This window comes from Malaya genurostris, chromosome 2 (assembly GCF_030247185.1).
Source record: "Malaya genurostris strain Urasoe2022 chromosome 2, Malgen_1.1, whole genome shotgun sequence".
Taxonomy (NCBI): Eukaryota; Metazoa; Arthropoda; class Insecta; order Diptera; family Culicidae; genus Malaya; species Malaya genurostris.
In genome coordinates, this window is record NC_080571.1 from 120,754,891 (window position 1) to 120,772,423 (window position 17,533).

At 41.9% G+C, this 17,533-nt stretch overlaps 1 protein-coding gene across 1 annotated transcript in view; it reads left to right on the forward strand.

The window, feature by feature from the left end:
* The window catches only part of LOC131428788 (uncharacterized), a 40,241-nt gene that overhangs the window by 2,506 nt on the left and 20,202 nt on the right, over positions 1–17,533 (forward strand). Inside the window, exon 3 of the mRNA XM_058592833.1 lies at positions 15,285–15,426. Within this exon, the coding sequence (XP_058448816.1) occupies positions 15,285–15,426 (142 nt within the window). The remainder of the gene's footprint in view (positions 1–15,284; positions 15,427–17,533) is intronic.

Below are 17,533 nucleotides of genomic sequence, written 5' to 3' on the forward strand. Positions count from 1 at the left end.
AGTAACTATTCCAGCTTTGGAAGACAACATTTCCGAAGAAATTCGGGCTATTCCGACCGAAATGCTCGAAAAAGTTGCCCAAAATTGGACTTTCCGAATGGACCACCTAAGACGCAGCCGCGGTCAACATTTAAATGAAATTATCTTCAAAAAGTAAATGTCATGTACCAATCTAACGTTTAAAATAAAGAACCGATGAGATTTTGCAAATTTTATGCGTTTTATTGTTTAAAAAAGTTCTCAAGCTCTTAAAAAATCACCCTGTATGAGCAAACATATTTTTGACACATTGGAAATAGTGATTATAGCGACGAAAGGCTGTTTCCATTCCAGCTGGCTGATTACACTGCACTATTTAGATTAAACCCAATAAAATGCTATTTAGGGTGAATTTGACTCATAGAAGGAGCGCAGCATCGTCAGCAAGTCTCAAGCACAATGTAGGCGCAGTGTTTGAATGGCGCGTTTGAATAGGCATAGCGGTAGTCTATGCTCATGTTCCTTCTGCATACGTTATTCAAACTAAATGGCATACCATGGCTAATAGTTTTAATCATCTGAATAACATGCTTTGTGATTTTATTATCATTATAGTGATTTTCACTGTCGGCTAGAAAAGATTGCGATGCGATAAGATAGCGACAAAATGCCGCAAAGATAGCGAAACTGTCATTCGCATCGATTCAACCCCTTCGAGACCACAAGCCAGAATTTTTTTTTTTAAATTGACCGTTACAATGACTATTTTTTTATTTATTATTAGGAAAACTTCAGTCATAATGAATTCATATCGATAATGCGTATGTGGCAGATTACGGCTAAAACTTGCACGGATTTTTTAAGCGTGTGCTATTTATTTGGCATAATGTACGATTCAGACGATCCGCGTCCTTCCGTCACCGTCACCGAAACGTCAGCTTCCGTCAAAATTAGTTTAATACTTTCTTTACCGGAACGTTCACACGCTCCGTCCTTCAAGACGTTCCGTGACGGTGACGTTACGTGTGAATGGCTCCATAAGAATGCATGTAATTAATATTGACGGTGCCGGTGACGGAGATTGGCTGTGACAAAAGAAGAGTCTGAATCGTACATAATGGTTATTTTGTGCTTAGTATGTTCCCTTTTCATTTATATTTTGTATTAATCGACGCCTTGGTTTTCAAAACCTCGTGCTTTATTCGATTGTGCTATTTGTCTACTCTAAAAAGTTGGTCGTCTTTGACAGATATACATTTGTTGATGCTTTCGATGAACAATGAAATAACAATTGTCGCTAAGGAATTTTACCAGTTGAAATGCAATTGGCCTCAATCCAACAGCCGATTCCGTCGCATTCTATGTCCAGCTGAAAACCACTATACAACTATTATCAATCACAGAACCTGCTGCTTTTATTAATGATGTAGTGCCGAATAAATTTCAAATAGATTACCACTATTGATCCACTTATCAACCACCCACTGAATATTTTCGGAAAGGTTCTAGAAAAGGGAAGGATTTTTATGTAAATTCGTATTTATAAATAGGAATAACTTACTGCAGTGTATTTTCTCTATCGACCAACAATTCAACGAAGAACTGGCTTGATTTCTATTCCTGAACCTTCAGATATAACAAATTTTACTTTTTATCATTAGAATAATAAGTTTTAGAAATTTTACCTTAGTCTTTAAGTTTTAGTTCAACACGATTAGGTTAAGTTTTAAATTATATAGTTTTAAGTAGATCAAAATTCAATTTTTTCCGGCTTGAAAGCGTGCACTTTTACTTTTCATTTCTTCTTCTTTTACTTTTCGTTTTCTTCTTCCCGTCTTTCGTCAACATCCTTTGACATTTCGACAGCCGATCCCCCTGTCAGTCGACGGGTGTGGACGGCGTTTCTTCTGGTGTTTTTACGCAGGGGTGGACTGGAGCCGTCGATCGACGTTGCGTTCTTAACACTCCCCTCTTCAATGCATCGAAGATCCTTCTGAGATGTATTCTCTCGTACGTCAACGTCGAGAACCGCGAGCTTGACGGCCGGCCGCTCGTATACCCCATTGGTGGTTTGCACGGTTGCCGACCTAACTTGTCCGTCTGATGCTACTTTGGTCGCTATGACACGTCCTTTTGGCCAACAGTTGCGAGGGAACCTCTCGTCGACGATAACCACAATGTCGTTGATTTTAATCGGTTTTACTTCCTCGATCCATTTCGCCCTGCGAGTCAGAGAGGGAAGATAGTCGCGTAACCATTGCTTCCAAAACTGGTTCGCTACACTCTGCGATAGACGCCAATTTTGCTTCAGTCGCGCAGGATTATCGTCGAAGCAGGTCCAAGGAAGCAGTCCGTTGGACGACCCAATGATGAAATGGTTGGGAGTTAGAACTGGAGATTGGTCATTGTCAAGCGGGATTTCAGTTAACGGCCTTGAGTTAACGATGTGCTCCACTTCAATCAGTATGTTCCGTAGTGTTTCATCTGTTGGCGAACGATTTGGGAGTAACCTGTCTAGATTTTGCTTGACCGTGCGTATTAGTCTCTCCCACGCTCCACCCATATGAGGCGACATGGGCGGAATGAAGCTCCATGTTGTGTGGGATGTGACGAATACAGCTGATATCTTATCGTAGTCTAACTGGTCGAACTGCGTCCTCAATTCTTTATTAGCGCCCACAAAGTTTGTACCGCGGTCGCTATAAATAGCATTTGGAATTCCTCTTCTAGCAATCACGTTGCGTAGAGCCATAATACACGAGTCAGTAGTGAGTGAGTGAGCGACTTCCAAATGGATGGCCCGTACAGTCAAGCAAGTGGCTATAACCCCCCAGCGTTTTTCCGATCGGCGACCGACAGATACTGTCATTGGCCCAAAGTAATCCACCCCCATGTGACTAAAAGGTCGACTGTAGGCAGCGAGGCGTGACGGTGGCAGGTCGCTCATCAAAGGCGCTAGCGGCCGAGCGCGTTCGTTTTTACAGAATTGACAACTGTTGCGGATCGATTTGTAGACGACTTTCAATCGAGGAATGTAGTAATGCTGTCTCAGCTCATTTATCGCGGTCGCATGGTTTTGATGAAGAAATCGCTCGTGGACATTCTTTATTAGCAATTTGGTTACGCCATGACTTCTAGGAAGGATGATTGGGTTTGCGACACTGCTGCTGATAAACTTGCAAGCACCCGTTCGTCCTTGATGTCTTAGAACTCCCTTCTCATCAATAAATAAACGGAGCGCGGCTAGAGGACTGCCCTTTGCAAAATTCCTTTTCGAAAGTTTGCTTGAGTTCACAGACGTAGTAGCGATCTCGTCACTGTAAACGCTTTCCTGAGCAATTCGGTATAAGTAACATTCAGCATCAAGTATTTCCTCGCGTGTAAGGGATCCGTTGATTCTAGCGATGTTTCGTATCGATCGTTGCATGTTCCGACTGGCTCTGAACACGTAAGCAGTAGTCTTCAGAAGTATTGGCCATCGACTGAATCTGTCCACATCAATCAGCGGTTCAGGGACTTTGAAATGGAGTTGTAGGTGTGGGCGGATTTCCGTATGTGTGGCTCCAACGAACTGCAAGGGAGCTGGCCATTCTTCTTTCATTTTCCAGAGGAACTCGGGTCCGATGAACCATCGGCTTGAACTGTTCAAACAGGACGCGCCTTTCCATTTAGTTCCTTCATCAGCCACGTTGAGTTTCGATGAAACCCAACGCCATTCACGGAGGTTCGACGTTTCCAGAATTTCGCTGATTCTCACCGCGACATATTGACTGTACCTTCGATGATCCGAGTGAAGCCAGCACATAACGTCTCTGGAATCTGTCCAGAAGTAGCGTTTTCGAATGGTAATCGAGAGAGAACGCAGCATTGTATCTGCTAGTCTAACGCCGATTATAGCGGCTTGTAATTCCGAACGTGGTATGGATAAAAATTTCAACGGTGCTACTCTGGTTTTTGCTCCAGCTAATGCACATTCCACTGTGTGCCCTTGTTGGTATCGTAGGTAGACTACCGCCGAGAACCCATTTTCACTGGCGTCTACAAAGGTATGCATTTCGACTTCGGTGGTTTCCTCAGCTGAAGTGAAAACCCGATAACATCTTGATATCTTCAGATCAGAAACCTTGGGGAGAATACGTAACCATATGAGCCACTTCTCGAAATGTGAGTCGTGGATATGCTCGTCCCAATCAATGCATGCCCGCCAAATCTCCTGTAAAAGGGTGCGAAGGAACATCATAAAATGACCGATTAATCCGAGCGGGTCAAAAACCATCATTAACGTCCGCAAGATCTCACGCTTTGTCGGCCGTTTCCTTCCGGATAACAGATCTGGATCGTGACGGGTAGATAGTTTGTACGTGAAGCAATCTTCTGCAGTATCCCACCACATTCCCAGAACCTTTTCGGTGGTACCCGTTTCGCCAATACACAAGCTCTTTTCGTTAGTCTTTTCACTTTTTAGTGCATCTACGACGTCCGGTGAATTTGAGACCCAGTTTCGCATTTCGAAGCCTCCGGATGCATGGATCTTTTTTACCTCAGCTGCTAATTGAGTGGTCCTATCGATCGTCTCAGCGCTAATCAACATGTCGTCAACGTAGTGCTGGTAAATTATCGCGTTCACGGCTTCTGGGTAGTCATGCTCGAACTGCTTTGCGTGGGTGTTTTTAACAAATTGAGCGGTACTTGGAGAGCAGCATGCTCCGAAGGACATGACTTGCATAACGTAGATGCTAGGGTATTTGTCAGATTCGTTTTCTCTCCAGAAAAAACGTTGGCATTGCTGGTCTGCAGGTCTCATTTGAACTTGGTGGTACATTTCTCTAATGTCCCCGGAGACAGCCACACGGAACTCCCGAAAGCGAATCAAGACAGATAGAAGTGACGTCAAGTTGTCAGGCCTTTTCAGCAGCACTGAGTTCAAAGAAATTCCGTATGAAGTCGCGGCTGCATCCCAGACTAGTCTTATCTTACCGGGTTTGTTATGATTCACTACCGGGAACATTGGAAGATACCAGATTCGGTCATGTGGTTCCTCTAATTCATCTGCGGTAAGTTTTCTGACGTAGCCTTTCGTTACGTAATCGTCGATTTTCGCCTTTAGCGCTTGTGCTAGATGGGTATCCTTTTGCATACGCCTTTCGAGACATTGATATCGTCTCAGTGCCATCTGCTTGCTATCTGGAAGCCTGACGTTATCATATCGCCATAGAAGGCCCGATTCGTAACGCCCGTTTGCGCACTTGGTCAGTGTTTGCAACAACTCTTCCGCCCTTCGGTGGTCGTAGAATAATAGCATACTTTCTGGTTTGCTGACACCGAGGCTCTCCAACGAGAAGTATTGTTTGATGGCCTCGTCCAGATCTTCATTCGGTTTGGTTTCACATTGGCAGAGTCGAACGCTGTGATGATTTACACAATCGCCGGCCTTCGTTCTCGAACAGTTTCCGTAGACCATCCATCCTAAACGAGTTTTAACCGCTATGGGTTCGTTTGCTTTTCCTTCGCGGCATTTCAAGACATTTCCTAACTCAGCGTGGTCAAGGCCGATAAGAAGTCGTGGACTGATATCTCGATACGATTCGATCGGCAAATCTTTTAGATGATGGTACTTAGCTTGCATCTCGGACATGACGAGCGTCTGCGGCCGCATTTGTAAATCACTGACAGTATGCACTTCGCGAAGAGTAAACGTTTTTGAGGAATTTGACGCACTTGAGATCTGAAATTCAACCCTTTGAGACATGGCTTCCATTCTGTTCGTACCTCCGGTCCATCGCAAACATAGCGATTGTGTTGGCCCTTGGATTCCTATTTCGTCAGCTAAACTCTGCTCCATAAGCGTGAGCTCTGAACCGTCGTCTACAAATGCGTAAGTACGTAACGTCTTCGATGGACCCCGAAGAATGACTGGTACAATCCTGAAGAGAATTTCTGACTGACCTTGATGCACGTTACAGCTGGTGTTGGTTGCTTGATTGCATTGAGCTCACGGAGTATCGGTAGTCCTAGCTGATGTATGCTTAGTTTCATTGTGAAGGAGTGGATTATGGAGATACGAACAACCGTCAACACCACACACCTTTTTCTGCTTGCACGGACCATTATGCTTCCGTAAACACTTCCGACAGATTTTGAAATCCCGCACTACTGCCCATTTTGAATCATAGCTGAGCTCCTTGAAACGTTTACACTGCGCTAAAGTTGAACAACTCCCTTTACAGGCCACACATTTTTTTGAAACGAAGGATTGCTGGTCTGTCTGTGTTATCTGTAGTTTACCTACTGGATGACGTTCCTCCTCGGAGTGGAGATTCAGAAAGCCGTCTTTCTTCGTTGCTCTTGAACGGTAATCGCTGCATACGGAGACCGAAACGACGCTTGCATCCTCGGCAATACACCGTAACCACACGCTGAAGTCCAAGAGGTTTGGAGTAGGATTGTCACGGCAGCTTCTTGCCCAATCTAGCTTTAACGTTGGCGGCAGTCGTTCCACCTCAACGAAGCGTTATATAAGAAATCGGCAATATCGCAGGCTTCTACTGTCGCAACAAGATTTTCAACACTAAGCGCAAACTGGATTACGGTATCTAGTTTTTCGATATTAGGAGACGGCAGAGATCTAATTTTTCTGACAATTGCTTGTATGATGGCCTCCGGCCTTCCGTACAGCATCTTGAGTGTAGTCATAACTCCTTGTACGTTCGATGGGTGAAGTAATCGACATTTGACCGCTTCCAATGCCTTTCCTTTTAGGCATTTCCGCAACCTGAGCATGTTTTCCTCGCTCGAGAAACCACAGAGTTGTGTCGATGAGTTGAACATAGAGAAAAAAAGCGGCCAATCCTCGGGGTTACCACTAAACTATGGCAGATCTTTCGATACAGCTTGTCTAGCAGCCAGCTGGCTTCGATTTAGCGTATACGTAGCATCCTCGCTTTCGATTCCGGTCACAGGCGGTGTTATTCTTTGTCGCGATTGGGGTACTGGGGTGGATCTCTGTCCAGGAAAAAAATTCAAGCCATTAGAGATGGTTCCGGTCTCTCTTTGATTCGCGGGGCGCGAACGTATATTCGAGCTAGCATTCGGATACGCTTCCATATGAAGTTGCTGTTGGTTTACATATTGTTGTTCTATCGAACCTCGCGATTGGGAACGCTGATCGAAGATCCTATCCTGCCACACGGGACATCTGATTCTTTCAGACCGCTGTGCCTGCATTCCGACTATCGTTACTCGTGGTTCCGTAGTTTTTCTAGCATCCGTCAGTCCGCGTTCAGGATTCAGCGTGCCCGCAGGTTGGCTCGGAAGAGGGTATACCATTGAGTGAGGATTTACGAAACTGTTTTTCGCCAAATTATTTACCGAAGACCGCACTTCGTGTTCGGTGCTAAGCAGTTTGTTAACTGATTGTGTTAGTTCCACATCGACATAATTTTCCAGTGACTTGCGGGGCACTTTACCGAGTCCTCGGGGTTCTTGCGATTTAGGTAGTACTTGAGTATCATCTGGCTCTATATCCACGAGACCTGAGTCATCGCCGCATTCTTCGGTATCTTCTATCCATTGTTGCACCTTCGCCAGCTGATCCGAGTTGCTCATCAACGATGAGGTTTCACTCTCCAATTCCTCCAACAAGTTGTATTTCCGTTCCAAATATTGCAGTTGACACTTTCTCTCCTCCTCAAGCCTTTCAAGTTGTAGCTTGATTTTCCTTTTTTCACTACATGTACTTGATTTCCCAATTGACTTAGACGAAACGGAGACGTTGGGGGGTGGATTCTGCTTGCAGGCATTCTCACGGCTCACATGTACATCTGTATCGGTTAGTTTTGCACTAGGGGTGTTAATATCAATCACACTGGTGCATCTGGGGCAGCACCAACTTATTTGCTCAATTGACTGGCTAACGTCGACGCACGCGAAATGGTACCACAAATCACAATCGTCGCACTGTACCATTTTTACGTTATCGGGCTCATCACACAGACCGCAACTACTGACTCGGGTTTCGCGAACGCGACGAACGGGATTTCGCCTAACGAGTGCATCGTTTTGGCTCTTGACATTGACTGGTTCGGTCTTGCCTTTATTTATCAATAGGGTATCAGATGTTTTTATAATTTTCGGAGTGGCTCCTCTTGCGCTACTCACCGCTTTGGTAACGATTACCTTTTGATTTGGATCGCGAGCAGCGTCGACCGCCGACTGAGCCCAACTTTTCTGTCGGATTACCTTCACCGGCACTGTCGCCTCCAGCTGGTTTGACTGGATGACATTATCCGACTGCTTCGTGGCCTCCGGGTGAACCGGTATCGTCGAGTTTTTACTGCTCATAGCCGCCTCATCAATATTGGTTGCACTACCTTTGTTGCTCGCGGATCGTCTCATTTGAGAACTGTTGCTTGCCATTCCGTTTGCAGAAATGCAAAATTTTGTAAATTTGTTGGCGATAAAAAAATTGTATCTGCGTTTCGTGAAATCTTTTATTTAAGAGTTACAAAATTTCTAGAAAAGGGAAGGATTTTTATGTAAATTCGTATTTATAAATAGGAATAACTTACTGCAGTGTATTTTCTCTATCGACCAACAATTCAACGAAGAACTGGCTTGATTTCTATTCCTGAACCTTCAGATATAACAAATTTTACTTTTTATCATTAGAATAATAAGTTTTAGAAATTTTACCTTAGTCTTTAAGTTTTAGTTCAACACGATTAGGTTAAGTTTTAAATTATATAGTTTTAAGTAGATCAAAATTCAATTTTTTCCGGCTTGAAAGCGTGCACTTTTACTTTTCATTTCTTCTTCTTTTACTTTTCGTTTTCTTCTTCCCGTCTTTCGTCAACATCCTTTGACATTTCGACAGCCGATCCCCCTGTCAGTCGACGGGTGTGGACGGCGTTTCTTCTGGTGTTTTTACGCAGGGGTGGACTGGAGCCGTCGATCGACGTTGCGTTCTTAACAGCTACGAAAATTAATTTCCCAAAAATCTTCTGTTCGAGAATCATATTAGATATATTCAATGTGCGAACCTTTTTCTTAAATATCATCGAGCAGAATGTTCGCTAGTGATTTTTTTGCAAGCGAAATCAGTTTCAGTGAGAATCGAGTTACGACCGAATGCTGCATGATGAGCTTCAAATCCGCGGCTTCGATGTCGTTCCACTGCATGAACTTTGATGGACGGGACAGTAGGTGTGGAAAGAGGGCATCGAGCGGCTACCTTCTACCAGAGCTATGGTAGAACCAGTGTTCTAGGTACGGGATTTGTAGTGTTGGGCAAGATGCGCCAGCGCGTGTTTGGGTGGAAGCCAATCAGTGATAGGATGTGCGTATTGAAGATGGAGGGCCGTTTCTTCAAATACAGCATCATCAACGTGCACTGCCCACATGAGACGAGAAGGAAGCGTTTTACGCGCAGCTGGAACGAATCTTTGACAGCTGTCCACGGCGGGATTTAAAACTCGTCATCGGCGACATGAATCCTTAGGTAGGCCGGGAGGCAATGTACAGACCTGTGATCGGGCTGGAGAGGCTGCATGTGGCAACAAGCAACGGCCAACTTTGCAGCCTCCTGAGGAATGGTAGTTCGAAGCACCTTCTTCCCCCGCAAAGATATCCACAAGGCCACCTGGAGATCACCTGATCAACATACGGAAAATCAAATCGACCATGTTCTCATCGACGGGCGATTCTTCTCCGACGTCATCAATGTCCGCACCTACCGCAGTGCCAACATTGATTCTGACCACTACATTGCCGCTGTTTGTAGGCGCTCAAAACTATCGACGGTGCACAATACCCGTCGCACAGGAACGCCGGGACTCAATCTCGAGCAGCTACGTAGCGTTCGTACTGCAGAGGAATACGCGCAACAACTGGAGCTAGTGATACCAACGGAAGAGCAGCTTGGTGCGGCGACTCTTGAAGTCGGCTGGAGGAATATAAGGTCCGCCGTGAGTAGCATTGCTGCAGGTACGAGGTTGTCGAATCGAGGAAATGACTGGTTTGACGGCGACTGTCAGCAGTTGGTCGAAGAGAAGAATGCAGCAGGGACGAGAATGCTGCAACACCGCACGAGAGTGAACGAGGAACGATACAGACAGGCACGGAACAAACAGAATACGGTTTTCCGGAGGAAAAAGCGCCACCAGGAAAACCATGATCGCGAAGCAATAAAACAGCTGCACCGCGCAAATGACACTCGGAAGTTCTATGAGAAGGTGAACCGCTCACGTAGAGGCTACGCGCCACAGGCTGAAATGTGCAGAGATACCAGTGGTAACCTTTTCACGAACGAACGTGAGGTGATCGACAGGTGGAAGCAGTACTATGACGAGCATCTGAATTGCGAAGCACAAGACGGTGACGATATCGAGGTGGTTGACGAGTTCGTGTATTTGGGCTCACTGGTGACCGTCGATAATGAAACCAGCAGAGAAATTCAGAGACGTATTTTGGCAGGAAATCGTGCGTATTTTGGACTCAGAAAAACCCTTCGATCGAGGAAAGTACGCCAACGCTCGAAATTGACCATCTACAAAACGCTCATTAGACCGGTTGTTCTCTATGGCCACGAGACCTGGACTATGTTGGCAGAGGACCAACGCGCCCTTAGTGTTTTCGAAAGAAGGGTACTGAGGACCATCTATGGCGGAGTGCAGATGGAAGACGAAACGGGGAGACGGCGTATGAATCACGAATTGCAACAGCTGCTAGGAGAACCACCCATCGTACGGACAGCTTAAATCGGACGACAACGATGGGCTGGGCATGTCATGAGGATGTCGGACGACAGCCCAGTGAAAACGGTTCTTGAATCCAATCCGACTGGTACAAGAAGAAGAGGAGCGCAGCGAGCAAGGTGGATCTATCAAGTGGAGCGGGATCTCCGAAGCATCCGTGCCTTGAGTGGCTGGCGACGAGCAGCCATGGACCAAGTTATGTGGAGGTGTATTCTTGATACAGCAAAGGACACCCCAGGACTATAGCTGTTAGGTAAGGTAAGGTAAGAGAATCGAGTTATCAAAAAAACCGGTACTGAACTTTTCTGCAGTGAGTTTTCTGATCGATAATTTTTTTTGTCTAAAAATCGCTTGTGAAAATTTTCAGTCGCGATTTTCAAAATTTTGATTTTTTTCAACCACTGCAGCTATGACAATTTGAAGGCTTTTGTTAAAGTTGAAGTTTTTATTAAAAAGTAGTTATTCAATATATTTTTATAGATCGAAAATAATAAATTTTCTCATAGCAATATTTCTCCTAGTAGTAGCTCGAGATATTTCGATATGAAATTCGAAAAAGTCGGGGTTTGGTTGCATAATCTTGTTTGAATGAAGAAGAAGAACAGTCATTCTGAATGAATTATATATATACCTATAACTCGCTAGAACAACGCGTATTAACAAAAATCTAAGTGCAAATTCTTGATGTCCATTATAAAACAGTAAACGTTTTCCGAGTTTCAATGATTTGAAAAAAGTGGGTAAAATACATTCTTCTCCGTCTTGAGTTGAATTGGTCTCTCGATTCGTGTAAAACAAATGGTTTACCTTGGGGACGGCTATAGCGTGATGGGTAAGTCGATGCCTTTCGCGCAACCTGCCTGTTCGATTCTCAGCCCCCTCACATAGAGTCAAAATGTTTTTCTGGTTCGAATAGGTGAATGACCTTAAGGTTGAAACCTCTATTTGATCCGAATCTTGAATTCGTTTCTGTATCGAAATTAAATAATTATCGATGAACTATTTAATCATGCAAAAAAATGTTCCGTCTCTGAGTTACTGTTGAGTCGAAATCGAATAAAAATCGAAAGCAGTATGTGGACAATAATGTCGTTCTCGCTTGAGAAAACTGAAACTGACTTAGGGTAGTTTCATCAAACAAACACTTCTAACGAAACTGTGTTGGTTCCGCTTTTAGCAACGGGGGTCTGAGCAAACCTGATATAAAAACCAGGTTCGAAACTGATTCGATTTCCAGTTCAACAATGTTGAAACCAGGTTCGAAACTAGCTTCAAACAAACGGTTTGACAGCAGTTAGGGTGGAAACTGGGTTAGGTTTGGCGTCAAGCGAAAACGATATAAGACCGATCAAGAGATCCTTTTTTATTCAATCGCATATTTATAAGGCACACTGTGTTAACTCTAAGATGTCAAGACCTTTTTAAAATTACTTAAAACTAACTATTTTACTGATTGTATCAGTGTCTACTTAGTTTTGGAGGATCCAGCTTCCAGTTGGTAAGCGCCTTTCTCGATTGGTCTTATTGTTCCACTAGCTGCTTATCGAGTAATTCAGTACCTAACATCCAGCAAATCTAACGGTTGAAAAGAAAACACTATTTTTGCGATTTTTTTTATAAATTCAAATGTTTTGCATAATACTAAGCATAATTTGAACAACATCTCGTAATTTTTTCGTGGAAAAATACATAATAATACTTAAATCGCTGGAGGAGTAGTTTTGAGGACGCCTCTTAAAAATCATGATTTGCGGTGTCCACCGTATCTCAGCGCAAACTAAGCAGAAGTCAAATAAACAAAGCAGCATAGTTATAATAGATGTTTTTCCAAACCACGTTTTTTTTATTTTTCTTAAAATTTTTGTGGTTGTTTTAAGTCAAAAATGCAATTGTTCATGAAAATCCCCAAAATAACAAAAAACGAAAAGGAAAACGTTGGGGTCTAGTATTTTACATGTAGAAAGTGTGTGCAAAATTTGAAAAAAAAAATGTGAAGTAGTTTTCGAATGACGATAGACACGGACTTTCAAAACCTGCTTTCGAGAAAAACGCGTTTAAAGTTTATTGTCAATAAAATCGATAGAAACAGTTTGTTTTTCTAGGGAACGCGTAGGGTCTAAGACTTTCGAAAAATCATATTTTTTCTTTGTATTTTGTCATAATAAAACATTTCAAGAATGTTTTGACAAATTGTCAAGCCAATCGAAGCAGAACTCTTGGTCCTGTGCTCTTGCTTCTTCTCAGGAAGAGATAAGCTAAGGTAAAGACCCATACTTTCTACAGTTTTGTTTCAATTGAAATTTCACTGAATATTATTGAAATGTCGCTCTATGCACGACACTTGTTTGCGACATTTCGGATGGATAGGTTGAGATTTCGTTTGAAACAGATTGACTCTCTTTTCGACGTTTTAGAGGCCTCCAGCTTTCGATTGCCATCTGCGAAAATCTTTCTGGTCGTTAGTGAAAGTTGATCTGGCCACAACAATATTGGCAACTTGGTGTACGAGTAGTTCGGATGTTCGTGATGCGCGAGAAAAATTTGCTGAAGCTCTTGCTTAGATACCATTTCTACAATCTAAGAGCAATCAGTAGGCTTAGCTTTAAAAATGAAAATCTTGCGGGGGTTGCAGGTTTTTTTTTAAATGTTGAAGTTGACTAATTTTTTTATTGTGATACGCTTGAGCAGACATCCAAGTAAAGTTTTCAATGTGAGTAAAATATTTAATCGTCAAGATCAGCAACTGCCTTCGGGCACTTGCGTTCGAGCTTGCATAGTATGGTACTTCATGTGCGAAAAAACGCTTTTTCACTGGTATACATTACACAGTTTAAGAGAGTTTATGGATGGAGCATGGATGTTTGTTCTTTTCGGCAGTAGCACAATTAAAATACTTAATAGGCGTTATTTGTACATTGATTATATTATTGCATTAAAATACAAAGACAATGACGCTTCCTGTTTTAGTACAGGACATCCGAAAGAATATTCGGCGAAGTTATAAAAAACGCGTTACACGTTCACTAAATATTTATACATAGTAATACATGTTTTCGTAAAAATTTTAATTCCACCAATATAATCAAGAAATTGCATTCTATGTGAGCTGCTGGATATCTGTTAGTGCACAAATGTCGAACTAAGCATTATGTGGTTTCGTTCACAAACCCATGATCGCCAAGTCAACGATGCGGAAACATCCGATCGTTTGCTCATGCTGGAGGACAGTATATCGTCTACTGTGGGAATCCCCTGACTAGTTCAGTTTGTTGCATGAATCATAACCGCTGTGTAAAGAGTAGCTAGCTATAAGTTATTACAGGGGTTATCAATCGAACGGAGCTCGTAGATATGCAGTGATCATTTGATGGCAGAAACTATACTTTTTCGTTCCATTTCTGATCTCTAACATTTTTGAAAGTAGTTGTCAATTAATAAAAAATTGGATTTTTGAAACACTTTATCTAATCGCCCAGAAATGTACTACAAACATTATTTATCTGATTGCGTTCCGTTTCGATGTGGTTTCATTTTTCTATGTTTTTCGTATTGAAATTATGTTTTATATTTCATAAAAAAACTCGTAAATTCATGAACCAGCTACACTCTGATGTGCATAAAATTTCATCGCAAACTCCAACTCTGGCGGGAGTATTTTGAAAGTAACGAGAGCCTAGTAATTTCAATTTTTAATTCCAGTGCAATACAAGGCTTTGATGCATTCAATTAGTAAACAATGTAGTCACCGCCACTATTAATAATAACCTGGCACCTTTCAGATAGAGTTCTGTCAAGCTTTTCAGAGTACCTTGTGGGAATAAAACGCTGAATATTCCGAATTTTTCGTGAAAGCTTCGATTCTTGGTGTCAAGCATTCAATCAATGTATTCAGATTCAAACATCTGCTTGGCCGTCTTCATAGGGCTTCGTTTGTAATTTCGAGCATTTTCACTGCATGAATATTCTGTGTGAAAAGTTCCAAGCTACGGAATCTTCTTTATTAACTTTTATCGAATGTTTGACAGTGCGATGAACGAAATCGGTACAGTTTCTCAACCATGCACGCTAAACTTGGGCTCACACCCAAAAAGTCGATTAAGAAGAGAACATTTTATTGGTCCAATTGCTACCTTTCTTCAAAGCGCAGTTTAGCCATATTACTGGAATATCATTAGCATTGTCTCTTTTTACATTTTCACGCACTTCAATTGTTTAATAATGTTAGCTCCCACCGGATATGATAATTTCACACCTTTTGCATGGGTCCACAGAAAGACAACCTCAAACGCTTCCGTACACTGAAATTTCTAACAACGCTGAGGTGAATAAGCAACTGCATCGTGCATATGATTTCGTAATTGAACGGCAAATTAGAATATTTTTAATTTTCTATAAAAAAAAACCGTTTCCTTCCTTGGGGAACTGACTGTATTTCTTACACTGAATTGAATTGAACATAAGACACATCCTTGCGAGCCATGGAGAATAGTTGAAATATAGAGTAATTACATGAATTTGATAAAGATTATATTATTTCATATTTTTTTTTAACAGCGATCATCGAACGGGCAGTACTACTATTACAACTTGATCGGAATAGTGTCGTACGGTTACGAATGCGCAAAGGCCGGCTTTCCTGGAGTTTACGTGAAGGTTAGTGTGTATATTCCGTGGATTGAATCGAAGCTGAATCTGTGATGATGACAACTTTGCTGCAATTTTTTGCTAATGGCGGTAGGTGGTGTGAGTAAACCAGTCGATACAAATATAGAATCAATGGCTTTGCGGACAAAGGCCTTCAAACTGCTAGTGGCGATGTCGTACGGCTTAGTCTTTAAAATATATTTTCAAGCGGATATGAATAAAGTAGTCCTTCAGCAGCAGTATGTGACTAAGATAGGCAAAACGGTCATATTTCACCACCAAGCAAGCACAATCAAATGTCGGTATAGAAATATTATACCAATAGCAAACTGGACCATTGTATGGTTGTAATTATTCAGGCTAATATAAATTGGATTTATGACAGAAATAAAATATCCAACCGGCTAAAAATAATCAAATGAGGGCTTTCCTCCTTTCTAGGCTATTGAATTAATTCTAATAAATGTATTTGTCATTCAACTTCTTTTGATTTCATTTGTGATGTTCGTCCCGAATACTGATAAATTCAGAACCGCGAATTAAATTTATTAGCGCTGAACAAATGTTGGCGGCACTCTCTCAGATCTGCTCTCTATCAACCGTTTATGCATTGCAAGATTTAAGGAAAAACCTTTTTTTATTCACCTAGTGATGTAATGATGCCTATCTCATATTATTTATTTTTTACAAAAATATAACTTGACGATTCTGTCAGGATTTTTTTCAAGCTTGAATAAAATCAAAAATTTTCTTTGGTATAAGCTACCATCACCTTTTCAATTTGTAAACAGTTATGTCAAGTTAATACAAAATTAAATGTGACAACCCTGCACGCTATACAAAATTGAACAAAGCACGCAGTGTACTAGGTGGTGGCGTTTTCTTCTTCTTCCGTACCAGTACGTACGGATGCGTATCCGTTTCGCATAATTTTGTATGACAGTTTGAAAGTTTTGACACTCATCCGCCTATAATTTTGGTACCGGAAGTCGTATCTGGATGCAATTGCACAGTATCTTTTAAGGCAATGAAAGCTTTAATTTGAATCATGATTTGTGAAAATAGGTTAAACAGTTGCTGATAATTCGAAGTGAGTTCCTCTTTTACCTTTCTCATTTTGCAAGGTTATGCTATCACTGTGAAAACTAATTTTTGAACCGAGGCCCTGAGGGCCGAGTTGTAATATGAGCATGTAACACTAAATCTCCTCACACATTTCAGACCATGTAAAATATTCAAGATTAAATCTTTCCCACACTTCAGACCACACGCACTTGACAAATTTCCATAAAACACGTACTCGACAAATTTCCACTCGACACCATGTCATGAAACCCAGAAACCCACTTGAAATATAAACTTCACCTACATAAAGCAATTAAAAATGTCAGCACTTACTTCGACCCAACGAAAACACCGCGTTCATACGACAACAATAAATAAGGAAACATCAGCGTCAAATATCACCCAAAACAAAACAGTTATGTCATTTCCCGTTTCTCCACGTCCCACACCTCTCTCAAACAAGTGCCATACGACATGACCTAGAATAACAGTAACCCAGGAAAACACACTGACTCGAACCGACACTCACGAGAGTTAAAATTATATACCATACGACTCAGTTCGTCGAGATCATAAAATGTCTGTGTGTGTATGTGTGTATGTGACAAATAATGTCACTAAATTTGCTCAGAGATGGCTGAACCGATTTTCACACACACTAAATTGAAATGAAAGGTCTTAAAGTCCCATACAAAGTTCCTGAGTTTCATTTGGATCCGACTTTTGGTTCCGGAATTACAGGGTGATATGCACCAAAAATAGGAAAACAATAGTCACACACGTTTCTCAGAGATGGCTGAACCGATTTTCACAAACTTAGATTAAAATGAAAGGTCTTATGGCCTCATACAATTTTCTTGAATTTAATTTGGTTCCGACTCTCGGTTCGGGAGTTTCAAGGAAATGTGTGCAAATTTATTAAAAAATGCGTACTCAATTTTCTCGGAAATTTCTTAACCGATTTCCACAAACTAACAAGCAAATAAATGGTCTTAAAATTCTTTAAAAAGTCCCTGATCCGCCTTCCGGTTCCGGTATTACAGTGCGATGAGTGAAAATTTTCAATTTCATGAGTATTTTTTCACAATGAGGTG